This window comes from Periophthalmus magnuspinnatus, chromosome 10 (genome assembly GCF_009829125.3).
Source record: "Periophthalmus magnuspinnatus isolate fPerMag1 chromosome 10, fPerMag1.2.pri, whole genome shotgun sequence".
NCBI classification, from domain to species: Eukaryota; Metazoa; Chordata; class Actinopteri; order Gobiiformes; family Gobiidae; genus Periophthalmus; species Periophthalmus magnuspinnatus.
Window position 1 is genome coordinate 33586522 of NC_047135.1, and position 27580 is coordinate 33614101.

Here is a 27580-nt window from a genome sequence, read left to right on the forward strand (position 1 = left end):
TAATAACGGCGCGTGCGCAGTGTCCACACGCACTGACCAGCCCCTCGTTACTTCAGCTGTCACTTCTCAGTCTCGCTTTGACCGGTGTTGTCCTGTGGTGTCTTCAAGCATGGGCCTAATCACGGGAATTTTTGCTTTTCTTTACCATTTTCCACAGATTTACAAATGGCTCCTCAAACCGTATTATATCATCTCGTTTCTTATGACCGTTGCATTTCTTGCTGTGCGAAAAGCGCCTGGACTTTGCGAACACTTGGCTTCACAACGAGAAGACGGCAACTCCTGCGACTTTGACTGGGTAAGCATGGTGGGATAGAGTTCCCTACATGTGGAGTTACAGCCATATATGGTGTGCCTTTTGTTGCGTTCATTTATACACCAGTTTCTGTAACTTTCTGTCTTTGCAATTGTATCTGGTTGTAGAGAGAATGGGAGATTCTAATGTTCCTTTGTGCCATTGTGATGATGAAAAACAGGAGAGCCAGTAAGTGAACCCCTGCACTCATACATTTGTCTATGTGTAAACTTTAGTTCTTGCATGACTAAACATCCTAGGTGTTTGTTTTGACTTTAAACAATGAAGAAAGCCTCAGAGCGCTACACATGGTGTTATGGGATTGTCTATGAGTTTAACAATCTCAGTTTAAGCGACAAGGGTTAATTCCTGTATTTTTAGTTTATAGCAAAGATGTAACAATTAATGATAAATTGCAGGGCTCCAGAGTGTGACCACTTTTGGCGCACATGACCAAACATTTTGCGCCTGACAGATCCTCTTCGCGTCCCTTTTCCCGTGTCCTCCCTCATCATTAGAAACGCGAATAGTTTGGAAATATTCATTAGTATAGAGCACATTTAAACGATTGTTGTAATTGACAACTAAACGTTAATTCACTCGTTTTCACCTCTGACCAGACGCTAAAGCCAGTCATGCGGTCAGAACTCGCACGTTTGGTTTTTTTCATCTATTTGTGAATGAGAAGCAGTATTTACATTTAAAGATAAGCATCAGACCTGCAGATCCTCCTGTGTTTAGTTGAAAATAAATCTAAACAGCAAAAGACGTCACAGATCAGCTATTGAAATTGAAGAGGTCTCACTCTGCACTTACTATAGGGAACTGTAAGGATCCTTTAAAATACAGACCTCTCACTCTGACTAGTCTTTGAAGCCAGTGTTAATTTAATAGCTTTTTATTATTTTGACTTATAGGCTTCAACTCATTTGGTTTTAACTTAAAGAAAAAAATCTTAATGTTATCTGATCAAATAAATAACTTTCAAAAGATAAAACGTATTACTGAAACATGATTTTCTTCCTTTTCTTTAATAAGCATGTACATGTATGAACTCTATACCTGGGTAAAAGTAACTTACCAAGTTATTTATTCATCCCTTATTTTTGGAGCAATTTAAGGACAATATATGACGATGTCTTAAATAAGTGGCAGATTCTGGTGCACCCAACTCAAACTGTTAGTGTGGAGCTCTGTATTATGTGTTTTTGTTCTTTAGATTGTAAAGTATATCTGATGATAGAGACAATGCATATTGTTGAAAATCTGTAACATAAGATAAGATAACTTTTGTTTGTCCCACAATGGGGGTCAGTTACAGTGTAAAATGCCAGATTACAACAAAATGCAAATGTATCTGTTGAATACCAAAATAGGTAAGTTAAATTTTCGAAAGATAATAGTTGAGTAGAAAAAACTACTAGAGAAACTACTGTGAACTACTAGAAAAACTACTGTGACCTGACCCTGACCAAATGTTACCAGCCCTGTTCCTTTTCTTTTGTCAGTTACTCTGGAGCAGCACATTGGAAACATTTTCCTCTTCAGCAAAGTGGCAAATGTGATTTTATTCTTCAGACTCGACATTCGACTCGGGATCCTTTACGTCGTACTCTGTCTTGGTCAGTCACATTACATTACATCTTAGTTATCTGTCTCTTCCAACGGTAAATTAAAGCCGTTGTTCCCACTAAACATCATTTGAAAACATATTTAATTCCCATAATAGAACTATGCAAGTCTTAACTAGGCCAAATCAGCTCTAAAATTACATTAAACCATTATTTTAAGTGGTGACCCAGAAAAATATTAAGATTGTAAATAAAAAACTAAAACTACACTAGAAGAGGCCTGAAGCTTTCAACTTAAAATATATAAAATGTATTGTATACTTTGTAACTAGCACTAATCGAGGGAGATTAAGACCAATTTTACCAATTCTATCTGTGGGTATAAATGAAGAACCTGAAACTGAAGACACACAAACACAGTTAATCAATTCTAATAGAAACATAAGAATTCTCATGTTGTATTGTCTTCATTTCAATCCCACAGTGTTTGTGATGACCTGTAAGCCACCTCTCTACATGGGACCAGAATATATTAAATACTTCAGTGACAAGACCATAGATGTAAGTGAAATAACTCATTAAAAGCACCGTTTTGGTGTTAAAAGAAACTCACTGTGTTTGGATGTGTTTTGTAGGAGGAGCTTCAGCACGATGGTCGTGTCACATGGATTATTGAATTCTATGCAAACTGGTCATCCGACTGCCAGTCATTTGCTCCTGTTTTTGCCGATCTTTCCCTCAAGTAGGAAATGACTTCTTTCTATTACAATATTAGTCTTTTAATACTAATCAAAGGCCTTTATATCTTCATCAATTTTGCAGATACAACTGTGCTGGACTTCGGTTTGGCAAAGTGGACATTGGACGCTATGGAGAAGTTTCTCAAAAGTTAGTTTTCTGCTATTTGCAGTTTTGTTGTTTAGCTAATAAGGTGATAATATATTGAGAGTGGTTTTATATTGAACAGGTACAGGGTTAGCACATCACCGCTGGCAAAGCAGCTTCCAACACTGGTGCTTTACCAAGGAGGTCGGGAGATCATGAGACGCCCAATGGTTGACAACAAAGGAAGAGCTGTATCTTGGACTTTTAATGAGGTGAAAAAAAAAAAGATATATATATATATATATATATATATATATATATATATATATATATATATATATATATATATATATATATATGTGTGTGTGTGTGTATATATATATATATATGTGTATATGTTTACTTTATTTACTAATGTTAATCCAATGTTTTAATTTCCCAGGAAAACATTATCAGGGAATTTAACCTAAATGAGATCTTCCAAAAATCCAAAAAGCTTAACAAAAGTCGTGGGTTGAAAGAAGATGGACCAAACGGTTTTGAGCCAGAAGAGGACAGTAATGAGTTTGAAACAGAAAACCAAACTGAGAGTTCAGAGAGCAAGAAGGACAAGTGATGGAGATGTGGGGTTAAGTCTAAGATGTCTGTGTAATCCCTCAGACGTCCAAGTATGAGCCATAGTGAAAGAAAAATATAAAATCTATCAGCTGGACAAAAAGTTGTAGTGAAGACGTTTTGCAGCTCATCCAAGCCGCTTCTTCAGTTCTGGTCAGATTACTGGTGGACACTGCCTTATATCTATCTGAAGGGAGGAGCTAACAGCACTGAAACAAAAACACCAATTGTTTACAGTTTACAGTTTACAGTAAACAGATCAAACTGAACTGAAGAAGCGGTTTCGATGAGCAGCAAAATGTCTTGACTCCTACTGCTTTTTGTTCAGTTGAGATTCTCTTTTTTTTTTTTTAAACTTCAAATCTAAGATGTTGTCAATCATCAGCATTATTTATAAATGTGCCATTGGGCCTTATATTATGATATCAAAAGTTGAAGGTCATTAGACAGCTGTAACACATGTATGCTTGAGTAACTGTGCTGCTAAGACAGTGTGGTCTATTTACATGTAATTGTATGGGTTGGACTTTAAACCCAGCAGTCAACTTGAATATTTACATATCAAAATGATTGTGTTGCCTGAAAAGATGTATTTATTGGTAGTTTGTCATCAATCGTTTACTGAAGCTTTTTTCATATGTTTGATTATCCAAATGCCAGAATTAAATGTTTTACTGGAACACCAAAGACTCATCATCATCATTGTGACCTTTTTATTTTGAGACATCATTTTAAAAAATTCATAAGGCCATTTTGGAAATGTATTTGTTACACATTTGTGGAACACAGTCATCACAGCGTACAATTGCAATATCAATGTTTTTTTCATACAAGAATAACACAGGTTTTGTTTTATTTCCACACAATGGCTTCTTGTGCCTTTAGTGAAGGGTCCACCCATACAAGGACAAATGGGCATCTGACAGTATTCTTACCACTATGCATTCAGAACAAAGAAAAGTTACATGCTCATAAAACCTACAGCCAGGGGAGAGCCAAGACCTGAACACACACTAAATTGGCTTAAATGAAACGTAGGTGCTTCCAGGTTTTCCCTCTCCCCAGAGTTGTGCTGCTAATCGCTTTTACATTCTACTGCGAACACTGTAGTGGGCAAATAAAATAATAAATAATGCCCAGCTCTAAGCCTCACCAACCCATTTTCATTTTAAAGCATTGCCAATGTAGAAAATAACTGTACCTATTCGAACATGACAACAACAAAGGCAAACAATTCTTAATAGGAAAATGGTACATCAAAAAGCATAAGAAAACATAAAAAATACAGAATTCCTTAACTATGCAAAGCAAAATGGCCAGTTCCAAATTGGAAAAAAAGTGACTTGATTTAGGTTTTATAAATTGAAAACATCTTCTTGAAATATTATTCAAACAAAAATAAAATTAGGTCTAGTATTATAAAAGTTTTAATTATTTTCCAAAATAAATAAGACGTTACCCTTACGACCCTTTTTGGCTGGCCTTACAAAAACTGCAGCTAGTGTTGGGATCAACAAATGACATGATTTTAAAGCTTCAATTTCATTTTGCATAATGTCTCTAGCATCAGCGTCGCAAACATACATTCCATAAGTTGCTTGTGCCAAAATTTAAATTTCTTTGTGGCTATAAAAACTAGTCTCTATTTCCACAATAAAAATTCAAAAGCTCACCATAACAAGGATACCAGCAAAACTGGGCTGATGCAGCCATCAATATTTTACAGGCAACTGATTATAAATCTCTTTCTATCTTACACGAGAGGTCATTCTCTAAACATCCTAACACACTTTGTCCCAAGAAGCAGATGTAATACATGTATAAAATACTATTAAAAATAATTATAAAACTAAATAATGATGATGTCATAGCTGGACTCCTTGATCCTTTACAGAAATAAATGCTTTGTGGTCCATTCATTCACACAGAAAAAATAACAGTTATTGGAAAAGATGGTGGTGGTGATTGGTCAACAGTCATTATCTGATGTTTTTTGTTTTTCATCCACTCATTAAAGGCCATCCTCATCTCAGCCATTACTGATGATATGTGCTAATGTACTGCATAAACTCCAATGTTGATCAAACCGCTGTGAGGATCAGTCAATTGTTCCAGAACATCTTGCTGTGATAAAGGTCCTTTGTTCAAATTGGAACAACTGGCATCATGACAAGTGATATCACAAATACTGCATTACAGTCAGTACCAGGAGCACCAACAGTCCTTCTGAGGCACTCACCAAATGAATAATATCCAGCTCAGTACAAAGCAACAGTGTCTGAATTAAACCGATATCTCATAGGTGGTCCCTCCAACGCCTGTGACCTTCTTCACTCCAGGCTTAGATGATGTGTGATTGGTCATGACCGAACGGGAGCTGGATCTAATTAGAGAACATCAAGAGAAGAGGAATGAGAGTTTTAACTCTTAGAAAATCTTAGACAAAAACAAAATCACACCAGTGTGTAAGAAAAATAAGTTCATGCTATTGACCAAAAGTGACAAAAAGCATGCTGTTAGACAACTGCAACGCAGCCTGACATTGTTGAGGTACAAAGCAAAGACTCACAAATCAAGGAGGAAGAGGAGGGCTGACTCAGACAAAGGAAGAAGAAGAGAGATATTAGAGACAGGAGAGGCAGGCTGTAGAAGTAGAAACAAGTCAAAACTCACAGTGGAGCCTGATGTCCTCCTGCAGTGCCCCCAGTGGGACGAGGCTTGGGCTGATGCCCTGACTCGCCACTATAGGGCTGGGACTTGGCGAGGGAGAGGCTGCGCGGCGGTGGAGACACAGGAGGATCTAATGAACGAACCCCCGGCGAAGAGGAAGAGGTGGAAGGCGTACGGTGACGATGGATTAGTGGGTGGGCTTCTGGAGGCCCAGAGGAAGAGGGAGGGGTGGGGCTGACTGCACGCAGGTAAGCCCTGTGGGGGGAGGAGAAAGTGGCAGAGCCCTGGAGCAGCTGGCCTTCCCTCTGCTGGGCTATTTGAGCCGAGAGGAAAGGTGATGTGTATCCCTGTAGGGGACTCCCAGGGGACATCATCTCAGACTGGCCTCTGAGTGTGACCCCAGTCAAATGAAATGGAGCATGAGGTTTCTGTGGCGACAGCTCATGGGCAGCAGACTCAAACTCCGGGCTCTCAGAAGGGGTCAGCAGGCTGTCGTAGGATAGGCTGCCATTCCGAGGAGTCTGATTTGCCAGGCTTTTGTAGCTGGTGTCTGTGGTGCCTTCTGACTGAAGTGTGGCAAGAGGGTTGTGCGCTGTGTGAGCGGAGCGTATACTGGAGGAGTGAGAACCGGTGGACAGGACCAGAGATGATGGGTAGGAGGTGTAGGAGCGCCCAGTCAGAGAGTAGCCAGACACCCCACCAGCAGGGATGCCAGAGCCCCCAGGACCCTCACCTCTGTCCCCTCCCCCTCTGCGCACACCTGCACCTCCCCCCACCACTGTGGCCCCATCCAGGCTGCTGGGCTCAGAGCGGTAGCTTGGATGACGACTGGACTGGAGGATAGTTGGAGAAGGAGAGTCCAAACTTTCACCACGAATTATCTGAAAGCAATAATCCATAATGAAAAGTATGAAGAGAAAAGGTAAACATTACTTACTTAAGATTTGAAATTAAAATGTCCTTTGATTAGGTCGTAACATAGAATGTGGTGGTGGGGAAACTGGATGTGTGACTGATCATTCATAAGGTTATTGCACTTGTTTCATTGACTGGTTTTTAACATGTACTGGCACTGCATGCCAAAAGACTGAGTAGGGAGACATACATGGGAGTACAACTACTGTCCAAATCTACATAAGTTTCACATTCCAGTCAATGCAGTCTTGGTGGGAAAGGACAGATCAACTCCAACAGACAGTCAAAGGGGTCAACACACAGATGACACTGGCTGTAACTTACTGATCAATCGATGGCCACTGAATGATTTATTTAAATAAAAGCAAAAAGAGGAGGCAGTATGTTAACCACAATTTAAAAAAAAAAAGTCAACAAGCTTGTAAGAAAATCACACATTTGAAAATCAGTTTTAAGAGGAAAATTTGTTTTGGTTGAATTTGTATTTGTGGGAACACGTACAATTTATCTTCAACTTTTTATGTAATTCCGGAGTTTGGAGCATACCTTGTTTTGCTGAGTATTGTGATTCCTCCCTGGGCTGTTGCATGCAGGTCTATACTTGAACATTGAAGGAGTGGGAGGTGCGTCAGTCAACAAACTACTCTCTGCAAAGAAAAGTTAGCAAAACATGCAAAATTTAAGGCAAATTCAATTCAACGCTGGAAACACTAGGTATACACTAAGTCATCTCACCCTCGGTGTCTGCACGAGGAAGGCCAGGATACCGAAAATCAGGTTTTGGAGGAGGCGGAGGTTCGGCATCTGCTGATTGACTTTCATTGGGACCTAAACTACTTTTCGACTAAAACACACAGAGACAAATTACAAATCACTTAAACAGTACATGCAAATGGCTACATTGGCTGCCCATTAACAACACATACCCGGGAGCTGTGCCTGTCATTCTGTATGCCATTGTCCAGGACTTTAGCTTCTAGTTGGGCTTCAGTAAGAGATGGCCTAAGAAAAGGAGGTTGTATTTCCAATTCTTGAGGACTATGCCAACGACCCAAATATCTATGATGAACAAAACATTGAAGACAGCAGATATAAACCAAATTCCATACATCGGAATGAGTAGTTTTCATTCAAATCAAAATCATAATTCCAGGAGGCCAGTGGCAAACTTTCTGCTTTATTTTCCAGCGCTTTCTTTAAAAAATACTGGATACGTACCTCGGGGCTTGAGATCTGCACAGGACATATGTAATGTTTCTCAAACAGCCATTAGTAAAAGGATTGACGCCTCCTCGAAATTTCCCTGTCACCTAAAAAAAATAATAATAATAATTAAGTATATAGTAAAATTTGTTTAAACAATTTAAGTGGAGGATGTTGTTTACCTGTTCGTTTGTAGTTCTCCCACGAGCCACCAGAACAATGTGGAATCCAGTCAAACCTGCGACTGGCACAAAAAATAATCCAGCTACACACATCACAGCCATACTGAAGAAAAGTGTTTAGGAAAAGCTTCACCAAAAATATGTTACTACAAAATAACATTTGTACGATGTTAAATGAAAGGATACGTGACAACTGAATGTGGTGTATCCAGCTCATGGCGATGATGTAAAACGTAAACCAATCCGAAGCAAAAAACATCTATGATATGTGTAGTAAGTGACAGCAAAAATAGAAAAAAATATCTATAGTTTCGTCGTCCAATGCAGTTGTTAACCCAAGGGCAGTGGTGATCAAAATCCTGGTACATAAACAAAGAATTATGATACATTTCACAATTACAGACTACTACTGTTTTATTTTAATTGAGAAAGTGTACCTCAACACAGTTGTCACACACTGAACAATGTGAGCATCTTGGAGGACGATAAAAGCGGCATGTTGAACACCATTTCATGCGAACCTGAATGCCCTTTACCTCAACAGTCTTATAGAGTGGTGCTCTGAAGTCGTCCTCTTTGTCCTCATCTTCCTCCGCTATAACACATAAACGCATGAGAGACAAATACAATAGAATACACAACAGCATAATTTCATCACAACTATTATGTAGATAAAACTCATTAAAGTCTTCATGTATTACAATTTACCTCTGGGGAAAATGCCAGGATCCATAAAAGTGGCCATGCAGAAGTTGGAAAGAGTAAAAAGAAACATTACAGCAACATAGATGGGAACAACAGAAGATACGTGTTCCGATAACCATGGACACCTGCAGATCGAATGAAACAGATCACAATCAAAAACAAATAAAAGTACAAAACAGGACAAGAAAAGTGAGCACTTACGTAAAACAGAAGAAGAGAGTGGTGGACCCAACAAGGAATAAAGTGGCAGCTGAAACGGGGACATATCGGCTGGGACGAAATGGACGGGGAGGAGCTGAAGCAGGACCTCCGACCCCTCCCCCAATACCCCCACCACTGAAGCCTGGCATCAGAGATGGAGGCAAAGATAGGAAAAGTAAAGGTAGAACTCTAATGTCTACCTGAAGTGAAGGTGAACTTCACTGTTCAAAATGACAAATACAGTCTTTGTGATGACAAGTCATCATGGCAAAACAATGCAAACAAAACAATTCTATCCACATGTACAAGACAGTTTTACAAAAAGGAAACAAATATATATTTTAAAAACATAATTATATAATTTGCATCAATTATGGGACAAAGGATCATATTTTTTTTACAGGGATGACACAAAAATATGTGTCTGTAGTATATTTTTGTTGTATGGCTTAATGTAACTATTTGGTGCAGCAATAAATTCAACTAAAATGGCTGTTTACTGGCATCAAGTGCAACCATCAAACTACTGCGCTAGAACACAAAAGAACAGATAACTGTACTCTATCCATGGAGAAACCTGTGCTCATGTTATAAATGAAAATCAAACAAACATTTAGGGAGGTAGTGAATAAACAGCCAGCAGGAGCAGAAGCACAACAACAAGGAGGCAAAAAAGTGCAGCAGCTGATGATGAACTTCTGTGATTGTCCCAAGAATAACGTATCTAGGCACTGGGTGGGAGGAAGAGACTGTGAAGGGTGGAAAGAAGAGAGTTCCCAAATTCAAATACGGGCGGGTCCGGGAAAAGTAAATCAAAATAAAAAATGTAATCCAGTTAAAAAATAAGAATAAAACTGTATTTACATCAAAAAAAGATAAAATTGTGAAACTGGGCCACTGTGGATCATCCACAGGATTAGAGTCTCTGTTAGAACAGAATCAACTCATTCCGAAACAGCAACTGAAAGGGGCCACGGGAATGACACTGGCCACATCAAGACAAGGCGATGTTTTACACAGCCACACTGTATGTAGACACATGTCCTCTCCTATTGTGGATTCTTCTTTGGAAGCCATGGAGCAGTAGATCATATTATCTGTTGCATATTTCTCTCCTATTTTCCAGCAGATTTCATTCCACAGTGTTTGGATTTATACAAGATCCCCCTGTAAAAAAAAAAAAAAAAAAAGAATAAAACAATAAGTATTTGTTTTCTCTGTTTTCTTTGTAATATTATGAAGAAACTGCCCTAGAATCAAGTGGAAACTAAATTCATATGCAATGACAATTCTTCACAATTCATTTTGTGTGGTTCTAGTATTCCATTCACTGGATCTGCTGCCGAAAGACAGCTGTTATATGAATGACCCAGGTGGTCATATGTAACACACCTCTTTCTTATATTAGAAACTGAAGATACCCAAGGGACCTGGATCAGTGACATGACTAGACTTTCGTGACTAATTTTACAGTCTCTGTTTGAAAGGTGTCGAGAGAGCACTGGAAGCTGATCCTAACAGCGTAATATGAGATCTGCGACACACCCCAACCCTCAACAATCACCAACAAATATTGAAGCGTGGCCGTGGCAAAATGTCACTTGTTAATCATCTCATGTGCCTCACGACAATCTGTCCCAATGGATCATAATCCTCTCCATGTCGAGTCTTGTCTGTCCTGCCAAAGTCTGCAGACACCGCTACTGATAAACCCTGATTATGCAACTCAAATTTTAACTCAATCAAGTTGTGGGGATCCTTGAAAGCAGTTTGAACTTTGGTTTCGCGATGACATTGTGCAGTAGAGCCAACGCTATGGTTAAATGTAGTGCTGACATCTGCCACAGTCCGATCATACCACAACGAACCTCTGCAAATAATGTAACTACAACAGCCACTAGCAGAGTTTAGAATTTAATATTAGCTATGAAAAGGGGCCATCAATACACACTTTTCTCGACAATCAATTCAAACTTACCTTGCTTGAAAAGTTTTTTGCGACGCTTATCAGTCTTCCACCACTGAAGTTAGCTAAACTGACTAGCATGGAAGATTGAAGCTTAATAGACAGCCTCACTGTGGCAAATCACTCCTCGGGTGAAATTATAATCCGCTTTCCGTACATCACTGAGAACAGACGAAAAAACTTTGGTGTACATAATTTCGCTCAAACTGCTTGCTTTTGGTGCAGGGTGTTGGTCGTTTCGGTCATCCTTGAGTTAGCAGCAAACAAACTCGTTAGCTCGGTTAGCTAGGCCGACATCGGAATCCAGGAAGTAGTGCGTCATCACTCAGGTGGGCCAGCAGCCAATCAGAGAGCGCCATGGGTGAGCGCGAGGCTTACAGCAGAAAAGACCATAACAATAATAATTTATCATCACATCTTTATTTGTCATTTACAAACATCAGTAAATCTACTCAAGATGTTTTTTTTTGTTATGTATTTTACTAGTTATATACAAAAAATCTAAAATTCAATGAGTGAAGTCAGATGTTCTGCATTTCAGTTTTTCTGTTGGTAGTACAAACAGAAAAAATGTTTAACTAGAAAACAGTCTTGCTAAACTACTTTTAACTATAACTCACGGTTTTCCTTTGTACATATGCAAAATGTTATGTATAGGCATTGAAGTAAAATCATACTCTAGTATTAAGAAGGATTTTAACATTGATAATTATTTGCAGTGTACCATGTAATAAAAGCTGACAAAATATATTTGAAAACAACAAAAAAAAGTTTTAAATTTAAATACCAAAATTTTACGACCAAATTCAAAACATATGAGTAAGTTATAATCACCAAAAATCAAAAGATTAAACCTTTTCACCCAGATAACAGTTATTACTTCATGTCCATAAATCGAATGTCCATTATCAGCAGTGTGTGTCTTGGTAGAGGACGTGGAGCTGGGGAGAGCACTTTCATCACCTGAGCTTGGGTGTCCACATTTGTCACAACAATAAAACCGCACACAGGGGTCTCAACAATACCCTTCCTTACCCCGTCCTCTCCATCGTCTGCACTGCTTACACTTAACACGTGATACGTAAGATCTCTGCCTGGAGTTACAGGCACCAACTTTAACTGTGTATCATCTTGAGACATTCCTAAGGGCAAGCATGAGTCCGGGATTGACGGTGCTCCAATTTTGTAGATTCGGACATCAGAGAAGCGCACTTCATAAGAGAATGGATAGAAGGTAACACCACAGAAGCCATAAAAGTATTCACGGATCTTCTCATCACGAGCTTCGCGTCGGCACTCTTTGGATCGCTCCACAACTCCCCCAGATTTGGGAAGGAGCACAACTCTGACGAAGTGGGGAAGGTCTCTCTTCAGCTCATTGTAAAGTCTCTCATGGTCAAGTACCAACACCACATCAACTTCAAAGGCCGATGCACAGTGGACGAGAGCCTGGTACCCAGAGCCCTTAACCCATCCACAGGTGTTTATTATGCATCCTCCCACACTTGCCTTTCTGTTCACCTCACAGCGTTGCGAAAAAACCTCAGCTAGGCAAGATGTTAGCTGCAATGTTCAATGAAAAATAAAATGTTATGTTTCATATTTCAGACACAAAAATTATATAAACCTATTATTATCTTGCCTTGTTGTAAAGTTTGATGTTTGTTCCAGGCGTAGTTGAGCCAAAGTGGTACACCAGTGGAGCCTGAACTGAAAAACCCTCTTCTACATCAGCTGGTCTTTCAATGCATAGTGCGGAAACTGTTCCAGGGACAGAGACCTGAGGAAAATTCCATTTAAAAATATCCAAATACATTTTGCTGCTTTGAAATACATTTCTATGATTTAAAAATGTATTTAAAACATATTTACCCCACTTTGACCGACATCCAGCTCCACAAATGTTGGCCTTCTTCCCACTCTCACAGCGTAGCTGAGGAGCAAGCGGCAGACTGTTGACTTGCCCACATCTGTAGGGCCTACAACCATTACCTGAAAAAGAGAAACAAATCAATCAATACTCAAAAACATCCCCCCTTTTATTCCATTAAAATATACAAAATTACCCTTGGCCCCCTCTCATTTTCCTTCTCGGCTTGTTTTCTCATCTGTTCCAGTGCAGCGTGGGTGTTTAGGTAAAGCAACATTGGGGTATCCTTAGAGACATAAGCCACCTGTATAATTGAGAGCTGGTTAGTGCCCAGATTAAATAAAAATTCATGTAATGGCTTACTCACCTCGGGTTTCCCATACAGATTTATACTACAGCCTTGCCAGGTAAACACCGCGATCTTAGCCCCCGGACCAAATGTGTATTTCTTGTTCCGATTCAGCTCTGATCCAAAAACCTCTGCCATTCCGGACAGTAGCTCCAGCTCAACTTGTTCAGCTCCATCACCAGCCTCTACCTCGAATCTGAGTTCAGTCTCCTTCTCCAGGTCAAATCTGGTGCCGACCTTTCCAGGCGAGGCGTCCTCAATTGGCTTTTCTAAAACCTCCGTCGCCATCACTGTAGCTTGTGAATATTACAGGTTTAATATAGACACCATTAACACAAAGCTGATTTCATACAGAACAAAAACACATTGTGAGTTTATTCGCACAACAACCTAAGACAAGATAAGTTCTGCCTCCAGTTAATCAATACAAAGTTATTATTCAACCATTATACCATTATTTATGGGGAAAAAGACTTAACTTACAACTTTATAAGTACAAATTTCTGAAATCTTCCTAAGTCGTGCTATATTTGAAGAAATACTGGCGCTGTACGGTCGCGTGATGATGACGCAATACTTCGACAACCAATAGAATTCCGCCCGTGCAGTTGTAGCATGGTAATAGAAGTTATAAACGTTAAAATGTTATATAACCAGGTGAATGGATGAAATAAGACGGAGATAGTAGAAAACCTGTTTTATTAGCAGTTTAATGAATCAGTGAAAACACCCAAAATAAGAAAAAAAAGTTGTGTCAAAAAGGCAAACAGATGATGCACTTCCTCAGATACCCCACAAGGTGACACTCTTGGTCCATGTACTCAGCAGGTGAAGCGTGTTTCATCAGAAGAAAGGCTGAGAGGATCTCTTTGGTCTGTCTTCATCATGCTGCTTCAACTGCTACAGCTCTTGAAAACCAAGCTGCAAAAAAGATTTGGTATAGCGAGTTTTAAAAAGTATGGATTAAATGTAATCAATGAATTTATATACATCTTAATGTAATCTAATATAATAATGAATTAGTAGTGCCTTAATGTGTGATTCTTTGAAATTTGAAAGCAAATTTACATAAAACAAATGTCCAAGGTTATTGGTAGATAGATGACAAACCTTCACTTTGCATTTACTCAGACTTCAGGGCCTCCTCTAAAGCAGCAACCACAACACTTGGTTCAGGAAATTTCAGCTTTCGAGGTGGTCCCTTCTTTATTCCGGTCCATAAGATTTTTTCTAGTAAAAGAAAACATATTAACATATATTAAGTCCACACAAGCACACACAAGCAAAATAATTAAACTAGAATTTTTTTGGTGCACATTTTTAATAATGTATGACACAAAAAACAGAAAACCAACTTACCTTTGTCTCCATCCATCCAAGTAATCTCAAAGCTATTCCTGCGAGGTTTTTGTGGGTTGAGGACCACAGTGAGATCAGGGCGTGCGTCGAGAAGTGCAGACTTCACCTCCTGTGCATTTCGCCCATACACTCGTCAGCTTTTGCTGCAACAAAAAACAAAGATGTTTGGTTTTTTTCCAAAGCATTATTGCTTATTCTCTGTAGAATTACTATTTTGGTTTCACAGAAGTGGGGATTTGGGGTATTCCTGCAGTGATTGAAAATATCTGGATACATTATGGTCAGTCATCTGGGCATTCAGAACTCATGCTTTTCTTGCCTTTAATGCTTGGCAATGATGGTGAAGGAGAAAAAATACACAGCAGCCCAGAGGTAAAAATGGTAAGAATGGCATAAGTGGAGTTGTTCATCTATTGGATTTGGAGATTGTAAAACAACCACTATGACCTCATCTGCAGAACTATGCACTATGAGTCACTGCAGAAATTGGCCGCAGGGAACCTGAAATGGTAGTTATGTCTTGTATCTCAGCAGTAGATTTAAAAACACTGACGACAAATGCTGTTAAACTACACAGTGCCAAAGTGTCAAAAGGTGCAACAGTCAACAGCCTGAATCCTCACACACTCACTCCTATGGACTGGTCTATCACACCACATCTAATAATTGTGGGCACTTCACAGAGAAAAGTCACATAGTATGACACAACCAAAGTGGACCTGAACGAAAGCCTGGTTAGTCATATTTAGCCTCACGACAGTTTCTGGTGTTTTGATCCATTGTTGTGTTTAATTGGAAGTCAAAGCAAATAGTTCACCTAGACTCCACAAAAATGCTAAATCTTTCATGAGGACCACTTAAAGCTGCACTATGTAACTTTTCTGCATGCCTCCATGGAGACGTTTTTGCTTTGCCTAAAATGTCCCACAATATGACATTAAAATGAATCATTTTTCATGCATTTAATTACCATTGTTTATTGCTGAAAAACTTTAGAGCTGAATTATTAATGTGGCAGATATAAGGGTACAGGCACGCGATTTTCAGCTCAGGATCATCAGGTTTACAGTGTGTCTGATAATAAAGTGAAAGTATCTGCTCTCTCCATCACGTTGTCCAAACAGGAATTGTCCTTGAGGAAGACTCCATTTCTCAACGGAGCTATAGCTGCAAGTGCCGTTAACGCACGCACACACACACACACACACACACACACACACACACACACACACCCCACTATGGCCATAAAACAAAAACATTCTTACAATTACGGGGCAATGGGCTCATCTCCCATACAGCTCCGTAAAGACAAGCAGGTGGAGGACCTTGCACCAGAAAGATTCCATTGCATGTGCACCTTTCATTTGTGAATGGAGACCCCTCACATTTTACATTTAAAGGAAGATTTAAAGGCAGGTGGGACTGTGCTCACCAGTGCTCTATCTCCTCTCTTTGTGCTCACCAGTGCTCTATCAACACTCTTTGTGCTCACCAGTGCTCTATCAACACTCTTTGTGCTCACAGGTGCTCTATCTCAACTCTTTGTGCTCACAGGTGCTCTATCTCCCGTTTGTGCTCACCAGTGCTCCATCTCCTCTGTTTGTGCTCACCAGTGCTCTATGACCACTCTTTGTGCTCACCAGTGCTCTATCTCCTCTGTTTGTGCTCACCAGTGCTCCATCTCCTGTTTGTGCTCACCAGTGCTCCATCTCCTCTGTTTGTGCTCACCAGTGCTCTATCACCACTCTTTGTGCTCACCAGTGCTTCATCTCCACTCTTTATGCTCACCAGTGCTCTATCACCTCTCTTTGTGCTCACCAGTGCTCTATCACCTCTCTTTGTGCTCACCAGTGCTCTATCACCACTCTTTCTCCCTCTGGCTGCAGGGCACTCTCTCCTTCTTCGCCCACAGATGCCTCCTCTGCCTGGACTTCTGCAGCTTTACGTTTCACTCCTCGACGACCTATTTACACACCACAAAGAGATAAAAAGAAACAACAACTTTTATTTGATCAAACTCATGGAATTATAACAGATTCGTGATCAAAGCAGGCACACATGTAACAAACCTGTTTTTGGAGCCATTTTCGTTACAAAACTTTGGCGCTGACTTCTTCTGTAGATTGCAGTACTGCGCATTACTGCCCCCTAGCGCCGGAACTAAAAATCGTCTTGAAATTAGAACTGCATTTTGGATCAATCATACATAGGCCCTGTAACACAAAGGCAGCTCATTTAACTCTAGGCTTAAGAGTTATGTCAAGGTTAGAGGAATAAACCCTACTCTGGGTCTGGTTTGGTTCACAGAGCTGAGATGACCATGATGACTGAGGTTTTGGGTTAAGTCAAACAAAAAACTCTGAGTTCAGTCTGAGTTTGGCCTAAACCTGGTTCTTGAATCTGTGCCATTGACTATAACACCGTTTATTAATTCTGGTATTTATGTTTCTTTGTCAAAAATCTTTTCCACTGGTTCCATAACACAGGAAGGGAAATTAGGACACATAAGGGGCAATAACACAGCGGGTGGCTGTGGCTCAGTTGGTAGGGGTTAAGTGTCTGGCGAGGGTTAAGTGTCTTGTCAGTTGTCTGTGCCTTGCCTTATGCTTTTTAGCGTGTGAGTGTGTATATGTGTGTTTCTGTGTGTGTCTGTGTGTATGTGCGTGTGTCTGTGTGTATGTGTGTGTCTGTGTGTTTGTGCGTGTGTCTGTGTGTGTGTGTCTGTGTGTATGTGCGTGTGTCTGTGTGTATGTGTGTGTCTGTGTGTTTGTGCGTGTGTCTGTGTGCACATGTGGGTGAGACTGTGCCTATGACTGTGTCTGTGTGTGGGCTGTATGATTGTGTCGTGCAGCTGTGGGAGTAGTTAGGGTGGTTGGGTGGATGTCGGATAGTTTTAAATGAGTGTAAATCACTTTGTTACGTTTTAGACAACCATTTTTGTGACCATGTATTTAGAGCAGATGTTGGACAATGGGCCAAACCTGGAGACACACATGAGACATATTCAAATATAATAAATAGGAAAAAAGATTTCCTAAGTGAAATTGAGACAGAATATACACCAGTATCCACCCGGGGAAAGGAAATACATTTAGACACTTTGACTTTTGAGTAATGTGAATTTGCTAAAACCTCCCCAAAAGTTTAGCCCTATTTAAACACACAGGTTCTAATAGACCTAATGCTGGTAACATTTAACACCCAAACATCCATTTGGACCACGGGAAAAAACCAAAAACAAAACACTGGGAGCCGCAAATACTTTTTGACATCTAAAATGAATATAACACTATATATACTGTTTTTTTTTCCTTTATGCTTTGTATAAACAATTAGTGTGTTGCTTATGAAATCCATGAAGTGCTACAGAGACTTCTGCTCCTGAACCTCTTTGCACAGCATCTGCAGACTGAAGAAATCAAAGTCACTTTCATCTTTACGCAGGACTGTAAGCTGTCGTCCATGAGGGTGTTTGTTTTTAACATAGTTCATGGTGGAGAATAGCTGCTCACATATGTATATGGAGCCGAAGATCAGGACTCCAAATGCATATTTCTCGATAAATGCGCGGAGTTTATTGAGGATGAAAGAAATGTGCTAGCTTATTGTCTTTCCCAAAACAACCGTTTGTCCAGCCTTGCCTCGTTGTGTCATAGGGTTGCATAGATAAGCTACTAGCAGATGGGCTACGAAATTAGCACTGAATCTTTTACAGTGATTGTAAAATATGGATTTGGAATCTGCTGAAGCATATTTTTAGTTGTGTCTAATTTGCTGCAGTTTACTGATGACGCAGATGATACGTGCACATCAATCTTCAGCCCATCCCTCTTAATAACCCAGGACCGAAGCTAATTCTGTAGTTTCTTGTGGGATTAAAAAAAAAACAACAAAAAAAACAGCTACATAACACATTTTGACTAGTTTTGTTTTATTTTAGTTTAAAGGAATTAAAAGCTCTGCACTTTTTTTGCATGGCCACCCTGTTTAGAATACAATACAAGCAGAAAAAAACATGTATACACGTCCGTATAAAACATTAAAAACAGGAGCAAGTGCTCCTGTTTTTAATGTTTTACCAGATTATTAAATTGCGACTGTGTCACCACTGAATCCAGTTTTGCTTTGCCTTGGCGTGTGTTCCATTTTTGTGAAGCAAAACCGCTGAAAGCCTCTTTCCCGTCTTGGTTTTGGTGTGGCCAGTCCTTAGCCTCATGCAGTCATGTGATCTGGGATTAAATGTTTCAGTATTAATGATTAACAGGCAGGTGAGATATTCTGGCAGTTTTTGAGTTAGTCTCTTATAGACACATTTCATACAGTGCTGTTCTCTTCTAATTGACAGTGATGGCCAGCCCACTTTTTCACAGAGAATATAGTGATGAGTTTAAATCCATCACCTGTAATGAAATGAAGGGCAGAGTAAAAGAATGATCCCACAGTTTCAAAGCAGAGGCTGAAGTCTGCACGTACCACATCCAGTACAGAGAGGAAGGTTGCTTGCACTATTTCTTTTCTGTAATTCATTGGGTGTTTGTTTCTGTAAAAAAAATATATAATTTTGACTTTAAACTGTTACATAATGTTTTTTTTTAAACAATAAGTTTTTGTCAAGCCAAAACCCAAGCTATTTGTAAGTGGTAACTCTTTCAATTGATGTACCATTTAGTGTATACATTATCTGTAGTTTGCACATCATGTAAATGTTTTTTTGTTTTTTTTCTGATATATTTTGCATTCAATGACAGTGTAAAATTTATAAGGGAATTTTGGATTTCAATAAATTCTTGCTGCAGTTTTAAAAGTGCCTGGTCAGCAGAGGGAGCACTTGCATACAAAACAGCATCATTTGCATATACATTTCTTTCTTTTAAATTGTAACCAATGGAGTTAATAAAAATAGTAAAAAGTGGGGGACCTAAAATTGAACCTTGGGGAACTCCTTAACTTAATGTTAGAAAATTTGATGCAAACCCATCAGCTGCTACTGCCTGGGTTCTGTTTGAAAGATAATTTTGGAACCAGTCACAAGTAGCACTGTCAAATCCATTCTGCTTCAGACGCTTCAAGACGACTCCATGATCCACTGAAGCTTTAGTTAAATCAATAAACAGAGCTACACAATTTTGTTTGTCATCAAGGGCTGTGAAAATGTCATTTAAAACTTTTGTGATTGCGATGACACCACTATGCCCTTTTCTGAAACCCAACTGATAAGACTTCAAAATAGATCATTTATTTAGACCAGTTGTAACTTTTCTAAATTATTTTACTTGTCCCATCTACATATAAAGGCAAAACATGAAGGATATTTAAAGCCATAGTATCAAAACTGATATCAGAATTGAAAAAGCCACATCAGTGCATCCCTAGTTTTAGTCATAGATTGTATACAGTCTGTGGTTTGAATATATATCTTAAAAATAGAATGGCACATGCAAGAACACATTTTCAATTAGACCAATACATAGTTAACACAGTATTCTCAACTATATGGCTGGCCTAAATATTTTTACTAAATATTTACAAATCAAAACATGTAGTTGGATTAACAGCACAATTCATTATTTATAAAGGTGCAGCTGAGCCCATAATAAACATAACCATCAGATAACTTAATGTGATGTTTTTACTCCAGATTATCCCCTATTCTTTTTGTTTGTTGTGTGTTACAGGTTCACTGCTCCAGAGGCTCAGATTTCGAATTCACGCTGGACAATGGGAGACCAGTTTATGCACCAGTGATGCAAATGCTGACCATTAATTATAGATTCGTTTGGTCAGCTGTAACTGTTGAATAGTCATTTTACTAAAAGGTTCATTTTGGGTTCATATTTCTATAAAACGACTTCATCCGGCTGTCGCCTGTCACTACCATGTGTGAAATAGACGTCACCAAACGCACAATAGACGACGCTGTGCTAAGACGAGCCTAAAAAGGTACACAAGAGAAAACTGAATGACGCATTTATGGACAAAAGAGTGACACCCACATCTGAGGCACCCAAAAAGTGACACAAAACAACAAAGAAAATACAAGATGGAGTTGGGAATGAGTGGGTGCAGTATGTCATAGCTGACATCTCTGGAGTAAGTCTGTGTACATGTTCAGAGGATTTCTAAAAATAACAGCCGGAAACCCATCACAAACATCCAAGTCATAAAAGGAAAAAAATGAGTATAAAATTTAAATAAAAAGTTATATGCAAAAATATGTTTACTATCTACTTATCTGCCTATACCTTTATGATTAAAAAGTAAAACTCCAGAAATATCAATACACAAGATTTGGACATGCTAAAAAAAAGGTTGGCATTTATATAAAATTTGAATTATATTTTTGTATTTATATTTAATTGTATTTTATATATTTCATTTGTATTTTTATTTTGCCAATTTTTGTGTGACAGTGGCTTAGTGGTTAGAACAGTGGTCCCCCAAACCAAAGGACGGATCATTGATTCTTGCACAGACCAAGTGCTGTCGTTAAGCAAGACACTTCACCTTGCCTAGTATGAAAGTAGTGTGCATGAGTGAATGGTCAGAGAGGCCGATGGCACAGATTGACAGCATCACCTCCGTCAGTCTGCCCCAGGGCAGCTGTGGCTACAATAGCAGTGGAGCGAAGGAGTAATGTCTGCAGTGTAGGGCTTTGAGAGGCTTTTTTGAGTCTGCAAAATGCAGTATAAGTGACATTACTATTAACCCTGAACTCTAAGTATCAAAACTGCTTTATATTTAGTGTGTATCATTGGCCCAAGTCAATAAGCATATTGCATGTTCCATATTGCAACCACACAAATCTGCCTCTTCATCATCCTGATCACCACACACTGTTAATCTGTTGAGGGGGTGTTGGATTCTGGTCACGGTTTCTCCCTGGCTTCTACCCCGTTCCGCCCCATCCCTGAATCATATCAGCTTGTGTTTGTCAGCTTTTAATTTAAACAACACATTTGTAACCCCACAGCACCACATTTACACATGTCTCACAATAATGAGACTGGATAAATGTTGTGGTGTGACATAAAAACAAACCCTGCATGTTCAAAGACCTGGGGCCTGTGTTTGATATTCATGGGCTTCAGGCAGTGGAGAACAAAATGGGTTCCCAGGTGCTACACCTCAATCTTCCTGACATGTTTCCCTGGTTACCTGAAGAATCGTGTGATGAGGACTTATTATGGTAGTGTAGGCCTATATCTTACTTATTATATTACAGCTCATATACAAAGGCTTTACACTGCAGGCTATTGTGACTAATAAAAACATATTTGGCTCCTAACAGAGGCCAGTTTGGAAAAAGAAATGCTGCTAATAGACTTGACTGTTACCGTTCTGTTTCCTTATATTAGCCCATTTAATAAATAAATACATACATAAATAGATAATCATGTTTATTGAGTTTAAAGTATCATCATAAGAACTCAAAAATAATTAATTTTAGAAGTAAAATGGAGCCTTTTTAAATTCAATGTATGCAGTCCAAAAAGTACACGTAAATGTAAAGTACTTTTTATTTACTAAAGTACTTTTTTATTCCTTCTCTTCATGTCACATTAACTTTTACTCACACTGAACATTTGATTTCATAGAGCTGGTCACATACTTGACAAATAGTAAAGTCACTTTTTTATATAACGCTTTTCCACCTTCAAGGCTCAAAGTGCTTTATATCAAGGAACCACTCACCCATTCACACACACACACACACTCATGCACCAGTGTACACAGACGCTGGGGACAAGGTGTCTGGCCCAAGGACACAACAACACAACAGCATTCATCTGTGGGAGGTGGAATTACAGTCAACCTGTGCGTCAGTGGATCTGACCACTCAACCAGCGGTGTTTACGTCAAGAGCTGGATTCAAACCGCCAACCTTCAGATCAGTGGACAAACATTCTAACTGAGCTACTTGATGTTCCTTCTCACAATATACCTAACACTAAAACTGGAAACTATATATACATATTATATATAGTATTAAAATCTAGCACCTCATAAAAAATCAGAACACATAATGTAATTTATTTATCTTTTTATTAATAAAAACACTTCAAATTAAACAGAACACAGTCACAGTATTTCTGACATATGGGTCGTACAAAGGACTTAATGCATATACAATCAAAGGAGATTGGCTATAGGTATAACACCCTACTGAATCATTAAAATAACAATTTAAAGGCAAAATCAGAACTTTACAAAAAATACAACAAGGACTAACATCACACTAACACATGTTAAATTAGTTTGGGTTCATATTCGTTCACTCATCACACACACACTCACTACAGGTCCAAAGGCTGCTGAGGGTTTTGGAGCTTTGGTATTGTTGATTCTTGGTGATAAACGGTGACAATTCAATATATGAGGAGTTAAACCCTGATGAGGATTTGTCATGTGTGGTTCCTTCCACCAAGCTCTTGATTATTGAACAATACCATTACTTTCTGTTCATTTTTAGAAGGGAACATGAGTGAGGACTGGTTTACATCATTATGGAGTGCAGTGAAAAGTCAAAAACATGAGGATAAAAAGAGATTGTTCAACACACTTATCTTGTTCCACCTTAACAAGTTACCTTCTAGTCTAAAATGCATAAGCTGCTTTATTTATGTACATGCATGTTATCTCTAAATAATGAGATTACAACAAATAAATACTTTTCAAATATTCAAATGTATTAAAATGCTGGTATATCAACAATGCCTGCATTGTTTCATGTCTGCCTCAGATACTAACGTTCATCTTGGCCGACTGTTTCTGCTCTTGTATACTGTCATTTTGGTTCAAAATGCCTTTTTAGCACCTGCCTGTGGTTTGTACGGCAGTGACCGCAAATCTTGCCTCACATTTTGTATATTTACTCTCACCTATTGCTTATCATAGTTGATCATCTGCATCAACTTTCACAGGTGAGAGAGCAGTGACACATCAGAGTGGAGGGAGAAAGAGAGTTTCAGCCAAACACTAAATGCAGTGAAATGGCCACTACAGACAAAGTAAGTAGGTGGAGGAAGGACGGGACCCGGGTTAGAGTGGAGGATGAATAGAAGGCAGACTCATCAAAACCCGGAGGACACTCAAGTTCAAAACAGCGGATAGAGGCATCTTCATTGCCATAATTCGCCCAGTATTCCTCTGGGTCGAGCTTAGGCAGCGCCGCCTCGTCCTCTGACATCTCATACTTAGCTGGGACAGACTCAATGGCGGTTTTGGCAGGGGACTGGGCTTTAGGTGCAGTAAAGGGGAATGTTTTCACTGTTTCAGAGTTTTTCTGATACAGTGATTTTGAAGAAGATGCAGGCTTGTTTTTGGAGAACCACCAGCGTGTCTTGGTGCTGAATGTGGTAGTGGTGGTCCCTGCCATAGAGCCTGGATCAGGTACAGGACAAAGGGCAAAGTCCAGCTCGCGGAGGAACCTGAGGTCCTGGCCACGGCGCTGGGAGGGTGAGGTGCACACAACCTCAGAGGATGAGATTCGGGATTTCCGAAACCACTCCCACAAAGGCTGGGCCTCACAGCCACATGACCAGGGGTTACCGTTGAGACGGAGGAACTGGATGTCCTGAACATCCCTCATGGTCTGTCCTGGCAGCTCAGCCAGGGAGTTATTGAACAGGTACAAGATGGTCAGGCGGCCCAGGTCCCTGAAGGACTTGCGGTGCACCTGACGGATACGGTTGTCATGGAGAAGGAGGCGATCAAGATTCACCAAACCTCTGAAGACATTTTCAGACAAAGCACGAATGCGGTTCCCATGAAGAAAGAGATGAGTGAGGTTAACCAGGTCTGAGAACAGATCATCCTGAAGGAAGTGGAGCTGATTGTCCTGGAGGTAGAACACAACAAGGTTTACATAACATAATGCATTCTCCTCTTAGTTTTCATAATCATAGTGTTAGTGTTATATGACCATATGTAAAAACTTAAAGTCACTTCTACAGTTTTATGCATTATTCATTCACTCCCCACATTCTGGTGTAAGCTGAGCTGCCATGGGGCTGACTGATGGAAACATGTTTGCCAATCTGTGGCTGAGGCAAATCACTCACACACTACATCCATATGGGCAAGGTAGCTTCAAATTTTTACCCCAGTTAAGTTTTGTATGTATTTGGAATATTGCAACATTTTATACTCATAGTGCCTGAAAAATAAACATGTTAGAACTGTATAGAACATTTGTATCATTTATAAAGATATGGATCTATTTTATGGTTGTGAAGTGAACTTGTGGTGTACCTGTAGATAAAGGAACTGGAGACTATACAACTTGTGGAAGAGGTCATGGGGGAGAGTGGCCAGCTTGCAGCGATGCATGTGCAGGCTCTGCAACTTCTCCAGCCCTCTGAAGGCACCCCCCTCCAAATGCCGCAGAGAGGGGTTATCTCCCAGGTCCAGCTCCTCCAGAACCCGCAGGTTACTGAAAGCCCCAGCCTCAATCCACGTAATGTTGTTGCCGTACAACCAAAGCACCTGAATACAGAGAGATTCATGTGTAGTGTCTACTATAGTAATTTACAGATTTAGAAGTTACTTATTGAGAAACCTTTAAGGATATCCCAAAATATATTCAAATATACTGTAAATTTGAACAGCATTCTCACCTGTGTTTCAAAGCCAAAGGAGTCAGCACGAAGTTCAGTGATGCGGTTGTTTTGCAGGAAAACACGTTGAGAGTCATAGGGGACATCTGATGGGACTACACTGAGATTCTGGGATTGGCAGCTGACCGTCATGGGCGAGGGGTAACAGACACAGAGCCTGGGGCACGCTGCAACCCTGCCCGGCTTCACCACCACCAGCCACAGTATCAGCCATAGCGTCAGTCCACCTGAGGTTACACAGGAGAGGCCACAGTTTAAGTGAGGTCAGCAAAACCACATCAGGCTCATATAACAGCATTACTTCAATTATGTAATATTGAATTGTTAAAACAATAAGACCACGTCTTTATAGAAATAACCCCGGACTTGTTAATGTCCACTGAACTTCATGGCTCTTTTATTATTAATACCTGACATTCCCCCATTGATATCTGCATGATCAGCTTACAATGAAAGGGCATTATATAACTTAGAATATCAGTTTAGGAACTACAAAAAAAAAAAAACCAAACCTTTTTTTAAAGAAGTAGTTTTAGGGGCACACGTGCAGTAATGCATTAAATTAACCTTGAGTTCCAATTCTCACGCAAACTACACCAAAAGGATGTTTGCCATTCAAGCAGCGTAAAACAGGTAAACAGAGCCTCATCAGTTTCAGGTTGTCATCAATAATTCTTGAGCTTCTTGGCAAAGCTCGAATAGCTACACACAGAAAGGACCACCGGAGGAAAGTACAGGCTTTAAATAATAATGAACTTCCCATTCATCTACTGTGCGCAAGATTTTCCAACGGCCTCACCCTCTGACCCCAAAACAAGCTCAGCTATTAGCAGCGCGGGACAACCAGAGGTAAGTGCAACGAGACACCCAAGGTAAATCTTATTTAAGGATAGGACGATGTGAGAAAAATACTTTCATTACTTATTACGCTTTGCAGCGACTGTGCGTAAAAGCCAACGAAGTAAGTTATAAGAGGACACACGGTAAAAGTACACTGGGCACGCTGTTCAACTGCAGACTAGTAACCACGGTCCACATTTTCTTGTCAATTTAACTAAATATAAATAAATAATAAATAATAAATATTTTTTCTTTATGTGCTACATTCAACAATACACTTTGTGCGTAATGGCACCACAATAAAGACACACATACAAACTGCAGACAACCAAAAACAGTGGCATGACACCAGTTCAACTTACCTTTAAAGTTGGTCCATGTGCGTCTTTTGGTCCAGCGTGTCTCCATCTCGAGCCAAAGTCAAAAGCGAGTTAGCCTGCGCAGCGTGGGGATGCCTGCTTGCTGCTATCTCTGCTCTGCTTTGGTGATCGAGGTACTGCGGCGGCTCGCAGTGACTCCCATCAGCCCGGGACACGCTTTTATAGGCTGTGAAGTGCGCCCACAGACGTGGGCAGCGGAGGATCCGAGATACGTCACTGGAGAAAGGAGGAGAGGCATCTCGGAAGAACGGTCCAGAAAGGCAGTTGTCATTACCATATGAATCTGTGGTCACTGTCGCATTCAGACACATTATGTCCTTATATGTCACAGACTTTGTGGAGTGACACGCTGTTTCAAACTTAATATGAAAAACAAAACAAAAAAATAAAGAACATGGCAAAACTTCAGAAGAACTGGCACCTCAAGCAGCGACAGTTAAAGATACAGCGGTGGACTAACTAACTAACTAACTAACTAACTAACTAACTAACTAACTAACTAACTAACTAACTAACTAACTAACTAAATAAATAAATAAATAAATAAATAAATAAATAAATAAATACAAACTAAGATCAAATGAAATAAAATAAAATAAAAATACACCTGATTTTATTTTATTTTATAAGTCTTTTTGTCTTGTCTCTCATTATTTTGCAGCACAAAAGCCAAAATTGTATAAGCTGATTGGGTCTGAGCAGCTCAGGCCGGTCCATTCTGTCCATCGCTGAGCACAGTCTGCTGGAGGAGTTTGTGACACTGCCCTCAAAGATATTTATGCTTCTCAGAACCAAAGCAAATTTAAACATCCTTTTATTCCTTGTGCAATTAATGCTCTAAATAATGTCTGACTGTTCTCATTTATAGTTTTTATATCATGTTTTTATATATTCTGGGCTTCTTAAATGAGCTGTGTCCACTTCACCTGTTGATCTTATTGTCTCATGTGTTTGCTGTTTGTGTTGCCACTGCAGACTGACTTTCCCTGTCATGGGGCAATAAAGGCTTTTTGAACGA

At 39.6% G+C, this 27580-nt stretch overlaps 5 protein-coding genes across 6 annotated transcripts; 1 reads left to right on the forward strand and 4 right to left on the reverse strand.

Annotated features, from left to right (window-relative positions):
* Positions 1-25: 25 nt before the first annotated feature.
* Positions 26-3990, forward strand: tmx2a (thioredoxin-related transmembrane protein 2a). The gene is made up of 8 exons (XM_033974161.2): positions 26-298; positions 424-484; positions 1804-1917; positions 2351-2427; positions 2502-2608; positions 2689-2754; positions 2834-2963; positions 3134-3990. The coding sequence occupies exons 1-8, from the start codon at positions 110-112 to the stop codon at positions 3305-3307; spliced, it is 918 nt and encodes a 305-aa protein (XP_033830052.1). The 5' UTR covers positions 26-109; the 3' UTR covers positions 3308-3990.
* A 4-nt stretch (positions 3991-3994) lies between these two features.
* Positions 3995-11445, reverse strand: zdhhc5b (zinc finger DHHC-type palmitoyltransferase 5b). Of its 2 annotated transcripts, XM_033973567.2 has the most exons (12): positions 11161-11445; positions 9183-10349; positions 8985-9106; positions 8714-8871; positions 8463-8635; positions 8277-8379; positions 8110-8201; positions 7818-7950; positions 7627-7735; positions 7438-7538; positions 5980-6857; positions 3995-5689 (listed from the first exon to the last, which is right to left on the reverse strand). In XM_033973567.2, the coding sequence occupies exons 2-12, from the start codon at positions 9329-9331 to the stop codon at positions 5590-5592; spliced, it is 2118 nt and encodes a 705-aa protein (XP_033829458.1). In that variant the 5' UTR covers positions 9332-10349; positions 11161-11445; the 3' UTR covers positions 3995-5589. The 2 variants fall into 2 exon arrangements, with proteins under 2 accessions (XP_033829458.1, XP_033829459.1); XM_033973568.2 differs by lacking the exon at positions 11161-11445 and having other exon boundaries at positions 3995-5683; positions 9183-9505.
* Positions 11446-11555: 110 nt separating this feature from the next.
* On the reverse strand, positions 11556-13957 carry clp1 (cleavage factor polyribonucleotide kinase subunit 1). Its single transcript, XM_033973569.2, has 6 exons — positions 13851-13957; positions 13386-13663; positions 13215-13322; positions 13021-13140; positions 12791-12928; positions 11556-12711 (listed from the first exon to the last, which is right to left on the reverse strand). The coding sequence occupies exons 2-6, from the start codon at positions 13653-13655 to the stop codon at positions 12025-12027; spliced, it is 1323 nt and encodes a 440-aa protein (XP_033829460.1). The 5' UTR covers positions 13656-13663; positions 13851-13957; the 3' UTR covers positions 11556-12024.
* A 161-nt stretch (positions 13958-14118) lies between these two features.
* Positions 14119-16872, reverse strand: selenoh (selenoprotein H). The gene is made up of 5 exons (XM_033973570.2): positions 16796-16872; positions 16575-16689; positions 14727-14869; positions 14478-14597; positions 14119-14288 (listed from the first exon to the last, which is right to left on the reverse strand). Exons 1-4 carry the CDS (start codon positions 16863-16865, stop codon positions 14491-14493), a joined length of 435 nt encoding a protein of 144 aa, XP_033829461.2. The 5' UTR covers positions 16866-16872; the 3' UTR covers positions 14119-14288; positions 14478-14490.
* A 5898-nt stretch (positions 16873-22770) lies between these two features.
* On the reverse strand, positions 22771-26695 carry LOC117377732 (reticulon-4 receptor-like 2). The gene is made up of 4 exons (XM_033974212.2): positions 26545-26695; positions 25343-25569; positions 24978-25211; positions 22771-24564 (listed from the first exon to the last, which is right to left on the reverse strand). Exons 1-4 carry the CDS (start codon positions 26588-26590, stop codon positions 23692-23694), a joined length of 1380 nt encoding a protein of 459 aa, XP_033830103.1. The 5' UTR covers positions 26591-26695; the 3' UTR covers positions 22771-23691.
* Between the last annotated feature and the right edge of the window lie 885 nt (positions 26696-27580).

Coding starts and splice junctions, on each gene's coding strand:
- zdhhc5b (XM_033973567.2), bottom strand. CDS start 9,331: ATGCCAGGCTTCAGTGGTGGGGGTATTGGGGGAGGGGTCGGAGGTCCT. Junction 7,951..8,109: donor TGCAGATCTCAAGCCCCGAG/GTACGTATCCAG, acceptor TGTTCATCATAG/ATATTTGGGTCGTTGGCATA. Junction 7,736..7,817: donor ATGACAGGCACAGCTCCCGG/GTATGTGTTGTT, acceptor TGTGTGTTTTAG/TCGAAAAGTAGTTTAGGTCC.
- clp1 (XM_033973569.2), bottom strand. CDS start 13,655: ATGGCGACGGAGGTTTTAGAAAAGCCAATTGAGGACGCCTCGCCTGGA. Junction 13,323..13,385: donor ATCTGTATGGGAAACCCGAG/GTGAGTAAGCCA, acceptor TCAATTATACAG/GTGGCTTATGTCTCTAAGGA. Junction 12,712..12,790: donor ACATCAAACTTTACAACAAG/GCAAGATAATAA, acceptor TGAACATTGCAG/CTAACATCTTGCCTAGCTGA.
- tmx2a (XM_033974161.2), top strand. CDS start 110: ATGGGCCTAATCACGGGAATTTTTGCTTTTCTTTACCATTTTCCACAG. Junction 485..1,803: donor GATGAAAAACAGGAGAGCCA/GTAAGTGAACCC, acceptor TTCTTTTGTCAG/TTACTCTGGAGCAGCACATT. Junction 2,755..2,833: donor TATGGAGAAGTTTCTCAAAA/GTTAGTTTTCTG, acceptor TATATTGAACAG/GTACAGGGTTAGCACATCAC.
- LOC117377732 (XM_033974212.2), bottom strand. CDS start 26,590: ATGGAGACACGCTGGACCAAAAGACGCACATGGACCAACTTTAAAG. Junction 25,570..26,544: donor CACATGGACCAACTTTAAAG/GTAAGTTGAACT, acceptor GTGTAACCTCAG/GTGGACTGACGCTATGGCTG. Junction 24,565..24,977: donor TCCAGTTCCTTTATCTACAG/GTACACCACAAG, acceptor TTCTACCTCCAG/GACAATCAGCTCCACTTCCT.